We start from the raw sequence: 22,043 nt of genomic DNA, 5'->3' as shown, positions 1-22,043 counted from the left end.
TAATATTTTCCCTCAGCAGGCTGCTGAAATGTTGGCAGCTTAACATAGTCTTGAACTAATAACTCATCATATTTCCTTGATTGGAACTGATTATGCTTTGGAAAACACTGATTACATTTAATAAAAAGTGAATGGATGTCAAAGAACATTCTGCTCTGCCTAATGAGGCTTCATAGACTGAGTCTAATTACCACTGATACAAAACTAAAGTCCTTTATGTACTGGATAGCAATTAGCTTTCCTCTCTAGAATAAAATTCTATTTAACTTAAAAACATAAAGATATCATTGGCATATTTAAGTGAGATAAGGTTATATTAACATGAATGAAAAGATTAAAAAATGGGAATTTTTAAATAAAATCATTATTGCCTTCTAAGGTTTATGACTTAAAAACTGCTCTGCTATATATGAAGTATATAAAATAATGCTGTAGTTCACTAAAATTCTAAGAATCTGGTAAGTTACACAGATTTTTAAGTTGAAAAAAGAAAAATCCTAGAATGTATTTCCATAAACAAGTTAAATCTCAGATGAATTTGTTTTGGCATTTTAGATTTACTAGTAAAGAAACAAGTGGATGTGGACATAACTTGTTTCATAAAAAGTCATGGATGACAATGGAAAATAGGTTACACAATGAATGTAAAAGATCACTTGTCAGAAATCTTGAGTTCAGTTAGGTTTCTACCTGGTTGAGATTGTGTAATCTTGGAAAACTCCCTTAATCTTTGAGCTCTCAAAATGAATGACTCTCTTGAAGAATTAGGAATTAATTTTTTACTTCTATAACTATAAAATTAAAGGGTAAGATAGTATGGAAAAACTTGCCCATTCACAATAGAAAATATTAATCACTAGAAGAATATCTTTCTGGGCATTATAGTGAAAAAAAGAAAAGTTCAATCAAGAAGGAAAATACCAACTTCAGTTGGCTAAGCATTTTAACCCTTTAAAACATTTTTATCCGTATGATTTCATTTTAACCTCATCATCATCCTATGAGGCAGAAGGAAAATTATGATTGTCTCTATTCTGCCGATAAAGAAACTGAAGTAAAAGAGGGCATGATTTTGTTGTTTGAAATCATAAAACTATTTCATGGATTAACAAGAATCTAGATCTCCTCACTCCATAACTAGGACTTCTTTCAATGGAGCTAATAAAGGGAATACTAAGTACATGTAGCTGAATCTAAGTATGGAATAAAGGCAAACCATTAAAGGAGACATAGGAAATGAGGTTTTAGTGTTAACTTCTTTGTGGTGATTGATGAGGTTATGTACTTAATCCTTAAACTCAAAGAGAGCTGTGGTGATATTTTCATAAATGTGTCTAATTATTTAGAAATTCAATTTCTACAAAAAGGAGAAATTTCATTCATCCACTATTATGGAATTCCCCCTAACTCCATCAAAAAATTATCACACTTGTGACAATGGATCATGTAGTATGGCATAATGAAATGGATAAGATCCTCCCCAAAACTAAGGCATATCTATCCTCTCTTAGACTGACTTATAACAATTTTTTTCCCTATTCAAATTTTTTTTAATGTTTACCTTTTAGGGAACTAATGTTTTCCTATATTTCTAATGAACATGCAGATACTTTTATACCTGTGTAAACTATCAAAATTAATGACAGAATTAACAAACAGGAAAAAGTTTACTTAAACTTAAAGGAAAAAAATGTCAAAGCTCCCTGTTACTGAAACACAGTATATTGAGGCCTTGTGAGTGTCTACAAAGTTATATGTATAGCTATAAGAATTAACTAACAAAAGGCAATGCTCCAGAGTGTAGTGAAATTTACTTCATTTAGGTTATGTTACTACTTTTTGGTTCAAAGACTGTACTTTTTAAAAAGTGGATACCTGCGGTCCATCTCTGGCTTCATAGAAGTCACCCACTCTTATTTTTGCACTGAAGCTGAAATTGTCCCTTGAGATATCCATTATTCCATTTCTGCTGAGATACTGAAAAAATCACATATTTTTCCACTTCAGGTTTTAATAATTACAACCCAGCTTTGATGTATAGCTATCTTCAGGACACTATGGTTTTGTATACTCTATTATGGGCTATGGATTTAACAGATCAATTTAGGTTAAGCACATTCATTAGTCTCACACGAGAGAATATTTTGTGTTAAAGAACTTTGACAAAGGAGTGTACTTTTTTTCCCATAAGCAAGCTTAATAGGCACCAAATGTGTGCTATTTGGTGAAAAGTATGTACCTTTATTACTTCAGGGTACTGCCTAAGTTTCTTTCCACATGGAGCATAATATGCTACTTCTCCTTGAAGGCGCCCTCCAAAGTTTCTTATTCTTGTCTCTCTCTGCCAGCTACACATAATAGAAATGAGGGTTATAACATATTTAGTTTTAAGAAAACTTTTAAAAATAAAAATTAAAAAAATTTAAGAACACATGCTCTTTAGACAACACAAAAAATACAAAGAAAAATATAAACAGTATACAATTCAGATACATTAAAATAATTGAGATTTTTTTACTAAGTAATTTAACTGAAGTTAATCAAACTCAATTTACAAATATTAAACAAATATCAAAATTTTAAGAAATCACACTGGCATGACTTTGGGTATTTGGGCATGTTCAGTAATGTGTCAGGGTGTATTGAATTTATATTTGAAAAGCTTTAAATGAGAAGAATAAAGCAAACTTGGCTCTCTGCTCTTTGGGGATCACAAACTTGCAGTGTGAAAATTCTCAGTTCCTATTCAACCATTTTAGCCAAACTCTGCTCAAGTCTTTCAGTTTTACCCACGGTGGCTTTCTGCTGCTGCTGCTGCTGCTAAGTCGCTTCAGTCGTGTCCGACTCTCTGCGACCCCATAGACGGCAGCCCACCAGGCTCCCCCGTCCCTGGGATTCTCCAGGCAAGAACACTGGAGTGGGTTGCCATTTCCTTCTCCAATGCATGAAAGTGAAAAGTGAAGGTGAAGTCGCTCAGTCGTGTTCGACTCTTAGCGACCCCATGGACTGCAGCCTACCAGGCTCCTCCGTCCATGGGAGTTTCCAGGCAAGAGTACTGGAGTGGGGTGCCATTGCCTTCTCCGACAGTGGCTTTCACCATCCTTTAAATCTATCTTCACAACAACTTCTGACACTCTTAACTGTGTCCCTGCTCTTTGCCAAATGATTTGCTTTTGCAACTTTTTCAATCATATTCCCACCTAGCTGCCTATGATCCCATCCCAGCTCTACCATACCTAAACCCAGCAGTTAGGCTTAATTTTAGTTTTCTGATATATCAACCTCAGATATATCAGCTTTGCTCTTCTGTTTAATAAATACTGTGCAGTATATTCACTTCTGTTAGTAACAGTAGAGAATGAGAAATCAAAACATGCATAAATATGTGGGGCAAAAGCATAAAGATAAATCTTATTTTGCATACCCATATTCCAAAGGAATATGCAGTTCACGTTCATCTGTTACTCTTCTCCTTTTGGAAGTGCCTTCAAGAAAATTCAACCAGTTAACATAAAAGATTAGTTTATATACATGAAAAATTTTTGCTAGTTTTGAAACTTTTCTTTGAATAATGTGTCTTAATGACTTGAATTATTTAGTGTTTTTCTGCAGTTTGTACATTATTTTCAGATTATTTTCAACAAAACACACTGTGTAGAGGTTTTTTTTTTTCCTTTTTGGTCTGCATGACATAATAGCTAGTATTTATTTCTCTCTAATGAAAAGATGATGAAAGTAAAAAGGTAAAGCTTTCCTCTCATCTTGTTATTAAGGAAATGGCTAAAGAAGTAGAAGGAAAATAGCAGATAGACGTTTCAGGAAACTATGTACAGTTGTTTTCTTTGAAAATATGAGTTTTAAGATGTTGAAAAATTTCAACAGTTGGATTATACATTTAAAAATAGTATTGTAAAGTAATTAGCCTCTAATTAAAATAAATAAATAAAAAAATATATAACTTCTATAGCCATATAAATCCATAGTCAAAAGCACTTTAATTAAACTACAAAGAATAGGATTATAATTATATGGACAATTTTTCATGATAAAGATCAAGCTTCACCAATACAAATGGATACATCTTAAATAAGTTGGATATCATATTGGTTCATGGCAAGTGAAAACAAAACTACAAATTTTCAAGAAAAGAGTGACATGTGTAAAACAATATTTTACAATACACGCCTGTATTTTTTTAGTTATTCAATTGAGAATAGAAATTTGAGAGTAATAATGCAAAACCTTTTAAAGAAGACCTCTAATAGTTTATAAAAGATCAAAAGGAAAAAAGATATGGCATGTTAATAAAATACTACTACTACTCACTAATACAAATGACATTGGCTATGTGTTGGGCAGACATGCAATTGTATATTAAGAAAAAAAGTGAGCTCATTTTTGTAAATTACCAAAAAAAAAAAAAAAAGTCCAACTGTCAGTCAAATTCTAAATTCTAGAAGTATAAAATAAACATAAAAACAAGAAAGTATTTAAACTCAAGAGCTGCCATCAATCAGGTTCTTAAATTGGAAGCACAGAGGAAAAAATGGTAGTGAGTCATATCCTTTGAAAATACACGCTGACCTTTCTTAGCCTAAAATCTAGCCTTGATTCCAATGAGATCATCCCCAGAACACTGTATAAATAAGAATTCTTGTTATGGTTTGATTTCTACTTCACAATAATAAAAATAAAGTGTAGGTACCAGAGTGTGGACTTGAAGTAAGTGTGGAAGAAGGTGTGCCAAGAAAAGCAGGTGACTGGGATTCAGAACATAAGGCAGCAGGAGCAGAGCCTGGGGCTTTTGCTATGTGGAGGTTACGAGGTGTTGAGTGAGCTGTGAGACTGATGGAAGGGCTTTTGACAGAGGAAGCTGTTTTATTCAGTTTCATTGAAGTTTTCTCTCCTTCAGTATCACTATCTGATTCATCTTGGTCTTTATCATCATCATCATCTTCTTCTGATCCTTCTGTATCTGATTCTGAATTACTATCTGATTCTGGGAAGTAAAAGAAGCATTTGTATATTATAACTAGATAATCACCAACAGTTTGCAGTTTGTATCTAAATGGAATAGTTCAGGAATCAGCATTTGTGATTGAGAACTCAAATGAGCAACTTTTCTGAAGAGTAAATGTAAAAATTACTATCTTAAAAGCTATTTGAGCACAAGGTATGTAGGCCATAAATGCTTAAAATTCTTCATTAAAGTAACTGTTTTACTCAAATCATAAAACTTGAATCATAAAACAGTTCTTCTCTCACATGACACTATTCACATGATGAGTTTTCAAAATTATTTTCAATTTAATAAAGAGACTAAAGTATAGAGGAAACAGAATTTTATTATTTAAATCAATAGATTTCAATAATCTGAGAAGTACACAAGGTTCACTATGAGGAAGAGAACTCTGGAACTATCACTTGTTCTTCCGGGTTTTGAGGCAAAAGAAAACAATTTTGGTGGAGAGATACTTGGCTTTGGGGCTGCAGTTAATTCTACTCGTCAAGCTTCTCAGGCTTCACAAAAAATAGTATTACAGAAAAAACTGGGGAGTAATTTAATGATTTAATAATTTAAGTTTGTGCTAGCAATGTAGTCCTATAAATTTGCATCTATCCCTATAGATATGTAAAACCTAATTACATAGATGATACTAGGCCTGTATTTTAGTGGTTCCCAGAACAACAGCTTCTGTGGAATTGTGTTTTATGTAGTACTAGCTACCCATATCGAAGTTCATTATAAAAGTTACCTTTGAAAACTATTAATACTATGTATCATGCAAAGTTGTGTTTATGGGAACCCTAGGAAAATATATTATTAGGAAAAGTTGTTCTTACCCTGAGCAAGTAGGTTGTTTTTACCTTATAGTCATTTTAAAAATTGTATAATTGATTATATTTTCCTACTTATATTGGTAGATAGAAAATTTAAAATTGGATTCGTGGCTGACGAGGAACAAATTCAAAAACTTTTATAAAAAATACGTGTCTCATCTTTGTATTTAAATTTTAAACTATTTTATATTTTCAATCTTCTGTGGAACAAGAAAAAAGAGTTAAAGGGAAATAAAACAAGAAATTAAAAAGAAAATAAATAAAATTGGGGGTACTCTATATATGTTATTAAATAAATTCTATGTTGCTAAGAACTATTCATAGAGATTTAGGCTTTGGGGTATTTTCTGAATGACTGAGTAAAATTTTGCCTTTCTTCAAAATATCCAGTGACACAAGTTAACAAGTAGCAGAAGAGATGAAAAAGAAAGGACAAATGGGTGGTCATGAATTAAATGAAAATTAAGCAAGTTCCTCAAGTTCTTAATTCATGAATTACTTACAGTCATTTTAAAGTTATTTGTTTAGTGTTAAATGAACAAGCTGAGAACTTAATTTAGGACTTTCAATCTCAATTATTCCTTTCCTTTACCACTCACTATAGAAAGGAACAGAGCTGCATGAAACGGTGAATGACAGCGATTTCAAATCTGTGGATTTGAAGAGCCTCTTTAAAATGTTTTGGTTCACAGGGCATTTAGAGAAACACTTTAAACTTAAGAATAGAAAACAACCTGATTGGCTGTCATCAGAGTCATCGTCTTCCTCATCTTCCTCATCTTCCTCATCATCTTCCTCTTCATCCTCATTGGAGTCTTCAGAATCTTTGCTACTAAGAATGTCTGAATCTGTTCCTCTAAACTGCTCCACTAGAGATTGTGCAGGATGAGAGTGAGGCTGTGTTTTCACTGTGTTTACATTGTTGCTAACTGCTTTTTCCTTCCCTTGACTATGCAGTATGGGAGAGGGAGAGGGTATGACAGTTGTCTGACTGCCAGGGGTTCTTCTTCCACTTGTACTCAGATTTACGGGTGAGGAAAAAGGGGTGCTACTTGCAGTAGCAATGTTCTCATTAATCTTACTCTGCATTTTAGTTTTGGTAGTAAGTGCCAGAGGAGCTTCTTGAATGACACTTTGAATAACTCCATTTGGTTGGTGATTACCTAAAAGTGCATTTGTCAAGAATGGATTAGGGTTGCTGTTTTCTAATGTCTGTTTTGGATGTGCTGGTGAACTAGAGGTTGGTTTTGGATTTGACAAAGCTGCAATAACCTTCTTCAGGCTCTTAGATGACTCCTGTTTCTTTAACTGAGCTGGGAATGTCTGTTTATATTGTTCCTGTTGAAACATAAAGTAGAATACAAAACAATAATGTATCATAAGAATAAAGACTACTTTTATTTGCCTTCTGTATCTGACAACAACTAATCATATACAAATTTAAATCATGATATTTAAGTGCTGTAAATGTAGTAGAAGTGATGACTAGTTGATTGCTGAACCTTGGCTAGACATAATATATTTAAAAATTTAGTCTTTCCCCTTCAAAATGTGTGTTTCCTTACTGCTCTCTTCTCTTATTACTGCAGTTTCCATTTTTCTCAATGACCCAAACTTGAAACCTTAAAAACATCTTTACTTTTATTTTTTTCAAGTCAGCCACATTAATACTATGTGTTTTGGATTCTTTCATTGAAATACTGCTCAAATTTAAGACATACTATCACTTCTTCCTACCCAACTCCCAATATATGCATATGCCAAGGGCAATTTTCTCATAAAATAAGCTACATTTTATATTAGCTCTTTGGTCAAAACCTTTAGTGCCTCTTCCTCCACTGCCAACTTTATAAACCTTAAACACTTATATCTGATATTCAAATTACTTTTCAAGTAGACACTAACATACCTCTGTAGTCCAACTGGACTATGGGCCATGCCCGGTGCATGTCACACAGTACTTTTACCGCCTCTACAGTCTGTTATAACCATTTTCTTTGCATAAAATGTCTTCCTTTAATACATTTCAGGCTGATGAAATCCTGTTCATTATTCAAAATCCAACTCAAGATGCTTCCTATATTTGTCCCAGCCTAAAGCACTCATCTCTCCTATCCTTGAGCTCTTATATGTCCCCTGCTGCTGCTGCTGTTAGTCGTTTCAGTCGTGTCTGACTCTGTGCAACCCCATAGACGGCAGCCCACCAGGCTCCCACGTCCCTGGGATTCCACTTATAGTCTATCCTGTAGTTTTCTACAGTAACCATGATTTGAAGTTAGTAGAAAGGCTGGCTTAATATTCTGCGGAATCTACTTTGTAGTGTCTTTAGCACATTAGTTTAGAAAGGATGTAGAAAACAGTTTAGAAAAAATTATACTTTTTTGGGAAAAATTCATTTGTAAACCATTAAACCATAAAATTTACATCTGTAAATAGCAACAAAAATTTATTTGACTATCAGGATCTTCATGAAAAGAATAACATCATATGAATTTCATTAAAATTGTATAACTAAAATATAAAAAAGAAAACTGAAGTAGAATGATTAAAATATCCAAAGTTGACAGAAATAGAAGTTAAATTTTAAGAGCTAAAATTCTGCAATGAAAATGGTTGCCTTGAAATTAAAATCAACAGTATTGTCAGCACTGGACCTGGACTCTTAATACGCAAGTCAGCAAAGATTTGTGGTGGGTTATTTCATAAATATAAATGGAGATGGGATGCCACACAGAATGACTTATTAAATATTTTAAAGTACCAGTACTAATTATGCAGTAAGCAATTCCCATATAAACTTTTTTATCTTATTTAACTTATCTTAATGGTATTTGTTTAGAAAATTAAGTTAACTTTTTGTAAACAAAGACTGAAATATAATATTTGTACATAAGGCAATGCTTCACAAAGAGAAAGGGCTTAATTGGTATTTATTCAGTGAATAAAATATTATACTACATAATTGTTTATCTTTTTAAAAAGAATTTGATAGCAAACTATTACATAAAATATTTTAATATAATTTTACTTAATATTTATATGAAACATAAATATTGCATAGTATATGAGTATTTATATATAATATACTCAATACTTCATATTTTATATATGTACTGATTTAAATTTTCAGCAGAAACATTTAGTGTATTTTCATTCCTTGGAACAAAATTTTGTCACAGTCATTTTGTATTCTAAAAGGCAGTTAATATTTTTAATAGGCAGTTAATATTCCTTCCAAACATATAGGATCAAGAGTCATAAAATCAAAAACTTTCCCTTTAGTTTTATGTTTCATATTTTAATTTTCTGAAATTGCTTCTCATTCTATAACTCTGAAGAATTACTTCTCAAATATTGACATCTGAAGGTGTTCTAAGATAACCAAAAATGACTGTATTTTATCCCAAGACTAGCATCAGTTATGCTTTTACAGCAAATGTGCTATCCTTTTTGATATTAGGGGTGGGACATTAAGTAGGAGGGGAGAAAAATGAGACCTGTATGGTAGCAAAAGTCTTGCTACTTCCATATACCCTTGGGTGATCAGAGTATAAGAGAGAGGTGCAAAGCTTTGTCCTACCTTGAAGCTCTTGCTCTCCTAGTCTTTACCTGACTCTCTGGAGACCGCAAAAAAATCTTCTAGGCAAAACTCCTGGTCTTTATTACAATTAATGTATACTGTCTTAAATTAAAATGTCTACAGTATAAGGTTTGAAAGGATCCAATAATTAAATAACACTGAAGAAAATCATCAACTAGTTCGGAAAGCAGATACATAGAAGGAAGAGTGAAATAATGGAAACTGTCATAAGAAATCAAGCAAAATTCTAAATATATTAGACTGTCACATAAAGAAGGAAAGCTGATGTAAGAGAAATATTTATAAAAATACCCTTTAACTCAATGCCTGCCTGCTGCCTGCTAAGTCGCTTCAGTTATGTCCGACTCTTTGTGACCCTATGGACTATAGCCTGCCAGATTTCTCTGTCCATGGGATTCTATAGGCAAGAATACTGGAGTGGCTTGCCATGCCCTTCTCCAGGGGATCTTCCTGACCCAGGGATTGAACCTGTGTTTCTTATGTCTCCTGCATTGCCAGGCAGGTTCTTTACCACTAGTGCCACCTGGTAAGCCCTTAACTCAATTCTAGATACCAATAAATAGTAAAGTCATTCACAGTTGAATCTACTGTGAATGTGCAGTCACATAAAATATTTCCCACTAACTACCATATCATTTCAGAAACACCAAATTATTTCACCTTTATCATGGGCTTTGAAATCAGAATGATCTTGGTTTAAAAATCTGTCTTCTCGTAACTTGTTATATGATGTTGAAAAGTGACTTAACCTCTCTGAGCCTTAGTTTCTTTACCTCACACAATTTTGTAAGGATTACATACGATCACGTGGGTAGAAAGCCTAGCTTGGCTACATTTATAAAGCCAATGTTTAATAAATGACTTTATAATAGATGTCACATATCTTTAAATAGGAATTTAAGAAACTCTTAAAAAATTAAGAAAACTTATGCAGGTAACTATTGATGTGGCTCTGTAAATTCATTTATCTTAAAGTGGAATATACATTCATGAAAAAATTAAAGTAACCAATGCAAAGTAATTTTTAACTTCCTTAGCTTTTCAAAGAGAGTCAATAACACGACGCCAATAACTCCTAACAATTGACCAGTCCATTACAAGTTGTCATATGTGTGATATTATGATATCACTCATCATTCCATTTGGATTAGTGGTTCTCAAATTTGGTTGCACATCTGAATCACATGGGATGCTATTTAGACATGCAATATCTTAATCTCAACACAAAAGATTCTGATTTTAAATTGTTCTGAAATGGTTAGTTCTTTTTAGTTTTCCAGGTGATTTTAATGTACACTTAGGCTTTAGAACTACTCATTTAGATTCTCAAAAGAGTTCTGATTTCCTCACTTTTCTTTGACCTTGTTCTTAAATTCTTCCCTGATAGCTTAGTTGGGTAAAGAATCCACCTGCAATGCAGGAGACCCTGGCTCAATTCCTGGGTCGGGAAGATCTCTGCTGGAGAAGGGATACGCTACCCACTCCAGTATTCCTGGGCTTCCCTTGTGGCTCAGCTGGTAAACCCACTCCAGTATTCTGGCCTGAAGAATTCCATGGACTGTATGGTCCATGGGGTTGCAAAGAGTCAGACAGGACTGGGCAACTTTCACTTTCACGTCAAATTCTTCACTGTAAAAAACATGGATACCATGGGGGGAGGGCAGGTGGGATGAACTGGGAGATTGGGATTGACACATAGACATTACTATGCATAAAATAGATAACTAATGCTGCTGCTGCTGCTAAGTCGCTTCAGTCATGTCCAACTCTGTTGGACCCCAGAGACAGCAGCCCACCAGGCTCCCCCGTCCCTGAGATTCTCCAGGCAAGAACACTGGAGTGGGTTGCCATTTCCTTCTCCAATGCGTGAAAGTGAAAGTGAAGTCACTCTATCGTGTTTGACTCCCAGCGACCCCATGGACTGCAGCCAACCAGGCTCCTCCATCCACGGGATTCTCCAGGCAAGAGTACTGGAGTGGTTTGCCATTGCCTTCTCCCAATAACTAATGAGAACCTACTATACAGCACAGGGAACTTTATGAACTCTGTGGTGACCTAAATAAATGGGAAGGAAATCCAAAAAAGAGGAGATATATGTATATGTGTAACTGATTTACTTTGCTGTACAGCAGAAATTAACACAGCATTATAAATCAACTATACACTACAATAAAAATTAACTTAAAAAATAAAGACTAAATAGATAAGGACATTGTGATTTTCTTTTTTTTTTTGGAGAAAGAAAGGCAGCATACCATAGTGATTAAGAATAAGGACTCTAGTGTTATAGAGTCTAAGTTTGAATTCCAGCTCCATCACCAATTAGCATGTGATCTTGGGTGAGTTAAGTCATACGAATCTGAATTTGATCATATATATATGTACATGTACATGATATTATTAGTGGCACTTACAGATGTCGTTATCCAATAACTAAATACATATGAAGCACTTAAAAGAATGAATGGTTGGCAAAACAGTAAGTCTTTTCCAATGATTAGGATGCCTAATGATAGTTTTTATTAACAAAATTCAGGCGACTGTGTTCAAACAGAATATTTTTTCTCCAGTCTCATGAGTTCAAGATTAAAAAGCACTGGTCATTTAATTACTAGAATTCTTCTGAACATATGACTGTAGACTATACAATAATATAAAATTAACAGCAAGAAAATAAATATGAAAAAAGTTTTCTGATGAGTGGTTCTGGTGTTTGTATAAGTAAATTTACTCAAAGTATTTTGTGTTTTGTATAATTCATTAAGAATGGTAAAGGAAAACAATTCTTAGAAAGGATTTTTTTGCTTAAAATTGATTCAATACAATATTGTAAAGTTAAAAATAAAATAAAATTAAAAAAAAATTGATAAATTATAGGACTTTAGGCAATAGCAACCCACTCCAGTACTCTTGCCTGGAAAATCCCATGGATGGAGGAGCCTGGTAGGCTTCAGTCCATGGGGTCGCGAAGAGTCAGACACGACTGAGCAACTTCACTTTTACTTTTCACTTTCATGCATTGGAGAAGGAAATGGCAACCCACTCCAGTGTTCTTGCCTGGAGAATCCCAGGGACGGCAGAGCCTGGTGGGCTGCCATCTATGGGGTCACACAGAGTCAGACATGACTGAAGTGACTTAGCAGCAGAGGTAAATTACTCAAGAGTTCATTTCTTTAAAAAATAATATACTAATATTAGGAAAAAAAAGAAATTGATTCTAAACAAAAGTAACTGTGAAGTGTCCAATGCAAATATATTTATCCCCTTACTGCTAAAATACTAAGCCTAGGAAAAGATGACAAGATTGCATTTACAAAAGTATATTAAACAGGTGTATAGGTAAATATAAAATCACAGACATTTAGTTTTCTGGTGTGAATATTCTATTCGTGGTGACTAAGAATGTATAAATTTAAGAATAGAATTCAGTTTAAACTTAAACAATTGTAAGACTATATAAGAGCTCTTTGTCTAATAATAAAAATCTTCTATAAATTATTTTTAACTCACCCGTTTGGAACGCAATTCACTGGTCAAAGAACTAGATTCTTCAGAGGTATTTTTATTCCCTGCTTTAAGTACATCAGGAGAAGGAACTATGAGTTTCATGTAAGTTTCCTTTTTGGCTTGATTTACCAAAGATAAAGGTTTCACATTGGACACCAATCCCGTAGACTGTATTACACTTGTGTGTTTGTTCACAGATTCCTCCTTTGCCTGAGAGCTTTGGAAAATAAATGGAAGCTGCTGTGACAAAACCTGAGGCTGCTTCTGCTGGGATTGGAATGATGAGTGAGTCTGGGATTCAGACAGAAGAGGTAATGGCTGGTGAATTCTTTTTTCCTGGGCTTTTTCAGTTGCTTTCTGTCCTTCTGCTTTTGGGTCTGAAACACCATGTAATAGCACCTGTAAATACAAATTAAAAGGCAACTTCTTTAACATCTGTTAAAACAAAGAACATCAAGCAGTAAACCATGGGGGCGAAAAAGGGTACCTTAAAAAAGTGTTTCTAATGATTGATAAATATATAAAACTCACTAAAAAATTCACAAAATGTCCCTTTAAAAATGTTTCTCTATCTCCTTTTTATTCTTGTGCAAAAGGAAGAACTAAAGGCAGTGATAAACTTTAAACTATATAGACTTTGAGAGTTAAGATAAGCCAGTTAATTCCTAAATATGAATAATGTGCAGATACCACCCAATGAAATGATTTATACCTACCTGGTTGTTACTTTTCTGCTGTGCTTCAGTCTCTGAATCAGAATCATCATCTTCACTTTCTTCAATACTTTGATCTTCTTCTTCATCTTCCTCTAGGTCATCCGAATCACTACTACTAATGCCTTCACTTGACGTGTCTGATGATGTGCCTGAATCACTATCACTGTTGCTAGAACTTTCCATAGCTTTTTTCCTTGGCTTCTAGATAAAGACAAGATTTTTTAACAAGATTTTTCTTTTTGGAAAAAATTCAAGTTTCAGTAATAGGTAGGCTCTTTTAATTCTTAAATGATATTTTCAATCTCAAAGTGTCATTTTAGAAAAAAGTAAAAAGCCACATGTTTTAAAGGTAATTATTTGAAAAACTGATCACATTAACTTATCTGACAGGAATGTCCAGTAAAAAGTATAACATCCGTCATGTATAGAATATTGAAAACAGTATACAATGTAGTATGTATATGCGTAATATATATATATATATATATATATATACACACACACACACACATATGTACACTCTCATATGACTGCCGTGCTTCAAAAGGTATGACAGATTAAAAAAGCAATTTACAAAAAGATAATTCCAGTTATGATAAAGAAAACAACAGTTCCAGATATGTACATTGAGTTCTACATTTAGCATTAATCTTTCTTTGTGTAGACAGTGAATCAGTAGCCAAACACACCTTTCTAGGTGCTTGACTACAATAAAGTCTATGATAGAGTCTCTGCCTTCAGAAAACTTACATTCCAGTGGTGGTGGTGGTGGTGGTGGTGATAGACTAGACAGATAATTATTTTAAAAGCAAATAATTCCATACAGTAAAAAGTATTGTACAGAAGATAAAATAGGCAGAAAAAGGCTTAAAGAGTGGCTTTAGTTAAGTGTCAAGGAACTTAAGTTTTGTATATTTCCACATCAGAAAAGACAGAAAAATATGATAAAGAGAGAGATTAATTTCTGGAAAATTTAAGACTCTACAGGACAAAGAAAATTCAAAGCTGAAAAGGGATGTGAGATCATATAAAAAGAAAGTTTTGTGTTTAAAGGACAGACAATGGTAGTGGATAAAAAGAGAAAAAATGAGATAGACTATAACTAAATAACTATACAATAATGAAAAAGTTAAAATTCTGCCAATAGGAAGGGAGAAATGTCAAAACAACAAAGCAAGACTGACTACAGAGTTACTTCAGAACATTTCTATAGTGTTTGCTGGTAGATAAAATAGAGAAAAATCAGCAATGAATTACAAAAGCAACAAATTACACTAAGTTATGGCTTTAGAAGAAATGAAGCCTTTCATAACTATGGGGTTTGGGAATAAAAGATAATATTACACTTCTACAAGAGGCGGCTAGGTTTTGAAGCCATAGTTTCTGATGGCAAACATATATTTTCCTTTGTGTCTTCTGAAATGTTATTTAAATCATATAAAACACATGTGTGAAGAGAGTCACTCCTGTTATATTTTGCTTGCCATGATACTGTGTTAACTGCTCCAAAGTAGCACAGGCATACTCTTCAATAAGCTAATAGTCTCATCATTCCCTAAGCTCTTTCCCTTACAGTAAAGCAGAAAGTGATTTGAAATAAGGGAAATCATAGGATGAGAAAGACCAAAGCAGAGATTAAAGGGAAATAATACTAATAGAGTAATGTTAAGCATACCATTTTTGGGGCAGAGAAACAGCTCCTTCTTTGCGACCAAAATCTGTTTTGAGTCTCTAAGTATGTTTGGGCTTCCTAGGTGGTGCAGTGCTAAAGAATCCTCCTAACAATGCAGGAGACTTGGGTTTGATCCCTGGATTAGGAAGATCCTCTGGAGTAGGAAATTCATGGACAGAAGAGCTTGGTGGGCTGCCAGGACTGCGAAGAGTCAGAAATGACTGAGAGGCACACATGCATAGCAAGACTATGAAAATCGTAAGGAACCTAAACTGAAGTTACCACTTGCAGTTTTAGAAGAAACCAAGGAAGGAAGGAAATAAGGGAGCTACTCTGATTCAGCAGAAAAAAAAAAGAAGAAAAAAACCCCCAACAACAACAACTCCCATTTCATTTTCCAAGCAATCTGTGTAGTTTTCATTTACAGTTGTTCTGATAGATGGTCCTACACTCCTTAAGAGTGGGTCGAGAGGTGAGGGTTCTAAAGCTTCAGGGACACGAAATATTCACTTGTAGACTTTCTATAGCCAGCAGATTCCTGGACCCCAACTCTAAATAAGGCACAGGGATCTGCATCAACAAGCACTTAATATGATTCTAATGCAGGTGGTCTTTGCAGAGCATACTCTGACAGTATGCAAAGAGTCTGTTTTATAACAAATTTAGTCCCTGAATTAAAAAGAAAAAAGTAGATGTGAGTAGACAAGTCCAGGTATTAGGGAAAGATAGAAAACTGAGTTTAAATATCACCAATTTCATCTCCTTAGTCCCTGTGAATGTGTATGTGTGGGGGAATGGTTCTTTTGAATTTTTACAATTAGGTAGTATGTCTTTTTCTGTCGTTTAAACATTTTAAAAATGAGCCTTCTTAGATTCATAAAAAATAATCAAAGGAGATTTTACTAATTACCCCCTTTCCCCCCTACAGCGACTTAGCAGCAGCAGTAGCCCCCTACCCATTCTAGGAAAGCTTTTCAGAAGTCTCTCCTTGAACTTTCATTTCCCTGGGTATGTATTTCTTTCAATAGCAAAACAAATACATATTCAAGGCCATTATGTAACCAGACAGAGTTGTTCTAGTCTCTGGGGATACAAGGGTGTGACATACAGATAGCAACTCTGCTCTCATGGGAACAGGAAGAAGAGAATTAACAAACAATGTCAGTAAGGGTTTTTAGTGACTACAACAAGATAATTGGATACACAGTATGTGCTGGGGGTGGGATGAAGATGTAGATTTAATTGTCAGGTAAGATTCTTTTCAGTTGAGACCTAAATGGAGAGCAAGAGCCCATCCTAGAAAGATAAAAGAGCCTTTCAAGATGAGAAACAGCAAAGGAAAAAGCCATGAGCTGGAAACAAGTTTGACATGTTCAAAGAATGGAAAAGTTAGCCAGACCTGCTAGAGCACAGAAACTTGGGAGAGAGCCATAGAAATAAGGCTTGATGGACTGGCACGGGCAGGCCACACAGGGTCTTACAGGCCGTGGCAAAGATTTTATTCTGAGTGAGATAGAAAACCATTACAAAGAGTGATAACATGATATTTTAAAGTGATAAAAAAAATCACTTGCATTTTTATAAGACTGTGATGGTTGCTGTGGTAACAATAACTTGTATGGCAACAAGAGTAGAACTTAACCCTGAATTGTCTTTTTATTTTTTTCTCAAAAGGCTTTATGTTTGTATATTTTAGTCTCTGTTGACTTACTTTGTTAAATTTAAAATAGCTATATTTATTCTGAATATACATGTAGGCTATGTGAGGGAATTGGACTTAATGATTTCAAGTGAGCATCACTGATATAAGTAACCCCACCTTCTAGGAGGAATTATCAAAATTAGCTGAAGAACACTTTTCAAACTTCACATGAAAAGAGCTGATGAAGTAATTCTTTTTTTAAGTTTTTAAAACTGAAAATACAGGGTTAAAAAGTATAGGATTTTCTTTTTTAGTTTCAGCTCCCTTCATCTTCATTATACTTGAACAATCCACTAATACAGATTCATTCCAGACCATGTATTATTAATGTACTCTTCTGAAATCGTAAGTTCTAGTATCCCTCAGACTGATAGTCAATCTCTCTCTAGTGATACTTCTATGTAGATATAAATAGACATCCCTCTGCTCAGTTGCTCTTTGCAACCCTATGGGACTGTAGCCCACAAGTCTTCTCTGTCCATAGAATTTTCCAGGCAAGAATACTGGAGTGGGTTGTCATATCCTACTCCAAGACACCCCTATGGTACCCAGAATTTCTTTCCTTATATCATTAAAGAGGTACCTCTGTAAGGTTTTAGTAGCTGTTTCTGGAAATATTTTCTACTTTACCTTCACTTATTTTCTTTAGGAATGTCAGTGTGCTGTGCTTAGTTGCTCAGTCATGTCCGACTCTTAGAGATCCCATGGATTGTAGCCCGCCAGGCTCCTCTGTCCATAGGGATTCTCCAGGCAAGAATACCAGAGTGGGTTGCCATGCCCTCCTCCAGGGGATCTTCCTGACCCAGGGAACGAACACAGGTTTCCCACACTGCAGGCAGATTCTTTATCTTTAGAGCCACCAGGGAAGCCCCAAGAATGTCAAAACAGATTCCTTACCAGAACAAAGGACAGAATCTGTTTCATACCCATTCCTCCAAAGTCTTGCCTTGCACATTGTGCAGGCACTAGATATACTAGATTTTACTAGATTTAGCACTTCTTCTAAGAGGTCTGTTGTTTTTGTTTAGTAGCTGCCAACTCTTGGCAGCTCCATAGACCATAGCCTGTCTTGGTACAGTCTCTGTCCTATACCAAGGACTATCCTCTGGACTATCTCTGGATTATCCTCTGTCCTTGGTATTTTCCAGGCAAGAATACCAGAGTGGGCTGCCATTTCCTTCTCTAGGGGTCTTCCAACCTAGGGATCACACCCACATCTTTTGCAATGACAGGTGGGCTCTTTATCATTGAGCCACCAAAGAAGCCTTCTAAGAGGTATGTTTAAAAGCTTGGGTATTTAACTTTTAGAAATACATATAGATATAGACATCCCATGATATGAGGTCTAGGACATGCTTCAAAATACCATGGGAGCAAAGAGTGTGGTTTTTCCAGTAGTCATGCATGGAGTTGGACTATAAAGAAATCTGAGTGCTGAAGAATTGATGTTTTTAAACTGTGGTGTTGGAGAAGACGCTTGAGAGTCCCCTGGACTGTAAGGAGATCCAACCAGTCATATCCAACCAATCAGATCCAACTGATTTCCTGAAATCAGTCCTGAATATTCATTGGAAGGACTGATGCTGAAGCTGAAACTCCAATACTTTGGCCACCTGTCGCAAAAAACTGACTCACTGGAAAAAACTGGGAAAGATTGAAGGCAGGAGAGGAAGAGGATGACTGAGAATGAGATGGTTGGATGGCATCACCGACTCAATGGACATGAGTTTAAGCAAGTTCCGGGAGTTGGTGAAGGACAGGGAGGCTTGGCATGCTGCAGTCCTTGGGGTCACAAAGAGTTGGACACGACTGAGCGACTCAACTGAACTGAAGGAGTAGGTGGTGTTTCAGTCAGTATCTGGTGTGCAGAGAGGCTGACAGTAGTGCAGAGATAGGCCTTTGGAGCTCATACTAATGGGAATGCCCTCAAAACATACCATAAAGGAGAAGAGCAAAGAGTAGTTGAAGAGGAACAGGTGGAAAATATGACCCCAAAATATGTTTGTCTTGGGGCCCAAGAAGAGTCCCATTGAGTTTCTGTGACGGGTATCATCATTCTTAGTGGCTTCAGCAGATGACCTTCCCTCAGACTCGCATATGTCTTATTATGTTCTGGAAAACAATTATCTTCTGTTGAGATGGAACCGAAAGGTCTTGAGGAAATATTTCTATACAATATGCCCAGCAAGAGGAAAGAAAACTTTGTTTAGTTGTTCCTGGAAAATATATGGAACTTGACGCTGCCTTGAGAAAGGACAAATGGAAATATGATAAAATTGTTTCTTGGAATTAAAAGTCAGAGCCTGAGAGGCATATTGTTTACATTTAAAGTTCAGATCAGTGCTCTCTGCAATCAGTCGCTACACATATCCTGCTCTTAATGCGGTGTGTCAGAAGCTTCTCAATCTCCTCATATTATAGCTGAGATAATAGAGAAAGTGATGTTACAGGATCATAAACTTCTTTTCTTTAAATCAACTTATTTTTTATTGAAGGATAATTGCTTTACAGAATTTTGCTATTTTCTGTCAAACCTCAAAGTGAATCAGCCATAGGTATACATATATCTCCTCCTGTTTGAAACTCCCTCCCAATCCCACCATTCTAGGTTAATACAAAGCCCCTGTTTGAGTTTCCTGAGCCATACAGCAAATTCCACCTGGCCATCTATTTTACATATGGTAATGTAAGTTTCCATGTTACTCTCTCCATACATCTTACCCTCCCCTCCCCTTTCCCCATGTCCATAAGTCTATTCTCTATGTCTGTTTCTCCATTGCTGCCCTGTAAATAAATTCTTCAGTACCATTTTTCTAGATTCCATATATATGTGTTAGAATACGGTATTTATCTTTCTCTTTCTGACTCACTTCACTCTGTATAATAGGATCACAAACTTTTGACTCTCTGCCCTAAGAAATGTCAGGCCCTGAGAGTGGTTTTTATAAAATGTAGACAAAAAGGCAATGTTCTAGTTATTATCTGTCTTTCCAAAATGTTTGTAGTTGATGCTGGGGCTTGAACTCAGAATAAACCAAGACTTCTCTCTCACTCAAGAAGAAATCCCAAATGGAAGCAGTCCAAATTCACTGATACGGGTGCACTTACTAGAAATTCTGGATATAATGTGTTGGTTCAGGTAGCTGGAGGTCTCTCAGCTTACTTAGTAGGGTGCATGAAATCTGGACACAGTGGTGGACTATATTTAGTATAGCTGAAGTGTCACAACTTCCCTAGGACAATGTGGAAGAGGAAATCCAAAGACTTATAGTGTCCAGAATGCTGAGTGAATTTACCATGTGCAATCTGTGCAAATCACCCTATTCCTGATACTGCTTCTAGAGCAGATAAGTTTAGTCAGGAGGTCCAAGCAGGGGTATTTGTTGGAAAGGATGTGACTATCGCCCACTGGACGGCAGAGAAACTCACGAAGCATCACAGATCAGTGCTGGCACACAAGAAATACCACCTGCTGGAGTGCCAGAAAAACTCGCTAGGGATCTTCTAGTAGGGGTGACAGAAAAATTAGCTAGAAAACTAACCACTGGCATGCTAGCAAACTCACTAGTAAGCTGCCTGCTGGGATGTCAGTGAAACTCACTACATGGTGTGCACTACTGGATCTATTGAACACAAGTGGCAGGACAGCTGCCAGTGGGCGAGGAATATTCACTGGTGGCACAGCATAAGACCAAGAAGAGAACACCTGAGCCAAGAGGAGAAGCCTTTCCTCCTCCAGTGTTTCTCCAGGACCCTCTATTTGCAAGATCTAATATTGTGCCAACTGGCAAAGGAGAATTCAGACCTGAGAAGCATTAAATTGCTAACCTGCACAGTTGGGGTTATGATAAAATAAAACTGACCATGAGATGGTAACTGCTGCAACTGAATAATGGGTACACAGGATAATTACTCTATTCTATCTATTGTGCATTTTGAAAATTTCCATAATAAATGGTTTCTTGATTTGGTTTTCCTAAAGCATGGGCTGTGGAGTCAACCTGCCTGACTTCATATCCTAACCACTTAATGGCCAACTACTTGAGGACTCTTTTTCTCGATTTATAATAATAGTACCTACCTCATTAGGGGTATAGGGAGGGCTGAAATCGATATTCTATGCAAAACAATTACAGTAGAACTGGTATGTGTTAACTTCCCAATAAACCTTATCTATGAGGTCGCCATTAACCCCACCACAGAGCCATCAGAACTTATACAGGGCTGGGGAATCAGACTTTTGGAGAGCACAGACCCTTGTGTGCATCAGGACCCAGGAGAAAGGAGTAGTGACCCCACAAGAGACTGATCCATACTTGCCCATGAGCCTCCCGGTGTCTCCAGCAGAGGTGTGGGTCAGCGGTGGCCTGCTGCAGGGCTGGGGGCACTGAGTGGAGCAGTGGGTGCATGGGAACTTTTGAAGGAGGTATGGCAACCCATTCCAATTTTCTTGCCTGGAAAATCCCATGGACAGAGGAGCCTAGCAGGCTACAGTCCATGGGGTCGCAAAGAGTGGGACACAACTGAGTGACTTCACTTCAACCATTATCTTCATTACCTCCACTAAAGTTTAGCCTCAGGTAAGTAACAGGGAGGGAACACAGCCCCACCAATCAACAGAAAATTAATTAAAGATTTACTGAGCATGCTCCTGCCCATCAGAACAAGACTCAGTTTCCCCCTCAGTCAGTCTCTCCCATCAGGAATGTTCCATAAGCCTCTTATCCTTCTCCATCAGAGGGCAGACAGACTGAAAATTCAGTCTCAGAAAACTAACCAACCTGATCACATGGACAACAGCCTTGTCTAACTCAATGAAACTATGAGCCATGTCGAGTAGGGCCACCCAAGACAGACGGGTCATGGCGGAGAGTTCTGACAAAACGTGGTCCACTGGAGAACAGAATGCCAAAACACTTCAGTATTCTTGCCTTGAGAACCCCATGAACAGCATGAAAAGGCAAAAAGATAGGACACTAAAAGATGAACTCCCCAGGTCAGTAG

General features: G+C 36.0%; 1 protein-coding gene across 26 annotated transcripts in view; it reads right to left on the bottom strand.

The window, feature by feature from the left end:
* Positions 1-22,043, bottom strand: part of BAZ2B (bromodomain adjacent to zinc finger domain 2B) — a 331,716-nt gene that overhangs the window by 100,362 nt on the left and 209,311 nt on the right. For 12 of the 26 annotated variants that reach the window (XM_059875504.1, XM_010801997.4, XM_005202456.5 and 9 more), the window contains 7 exons: positions 13,666-13,866; positions 12,953-13,348; positions 6,576-7,179; positions 4,706-4,999; positions 3,425-3,485; positions 2,240-2,348; positions 1,876-1,977 (listed from right to left, as the gene is read on the bottom strand). In XM_059875504.1, the coding sequence (XP_059731487.1) occupies positions 1,876-1,977; positions 2,240-2,348; positions 3,425-3,485; positions 4,706-4,999; positions 6,576-7,179; positions 12,953-13,348; positions 13,666-13,866 (1,767 nt within the window). The remainder of the gene's footprint in view (positions 1-1,875; positions 1,978-2,239; positions 2,349-3,424; positions 3,486-4,705; positions 5,000-6,575; positions 7,180-12,952; positions 13,349-13,665; positions 13,867-22,043) is intronic. The other 14 variants (XM_010802002.4, XM_024976098.2, XM_024976118.2 and 11 more) reach the window with 3 other exon arrangements.

This window comes from Bos taurus, chromosome 2 (genome assembly GCF_002263795.3).
Source record: "Bos taurus isolate L1 Dominette 01449 registration number 42190680 breed Hereford chromosome 2, ARS-UCD2.0, whole genome shotgun sequence".
NCBI lineage: Eukaryota > Metazoa > Chordata > Mammalia > Artiodactyla > Bovidae > Bos > Bos taurus.
This window is presented reverse-complemented; position numbering and strand designations above follow the sequence as displayed.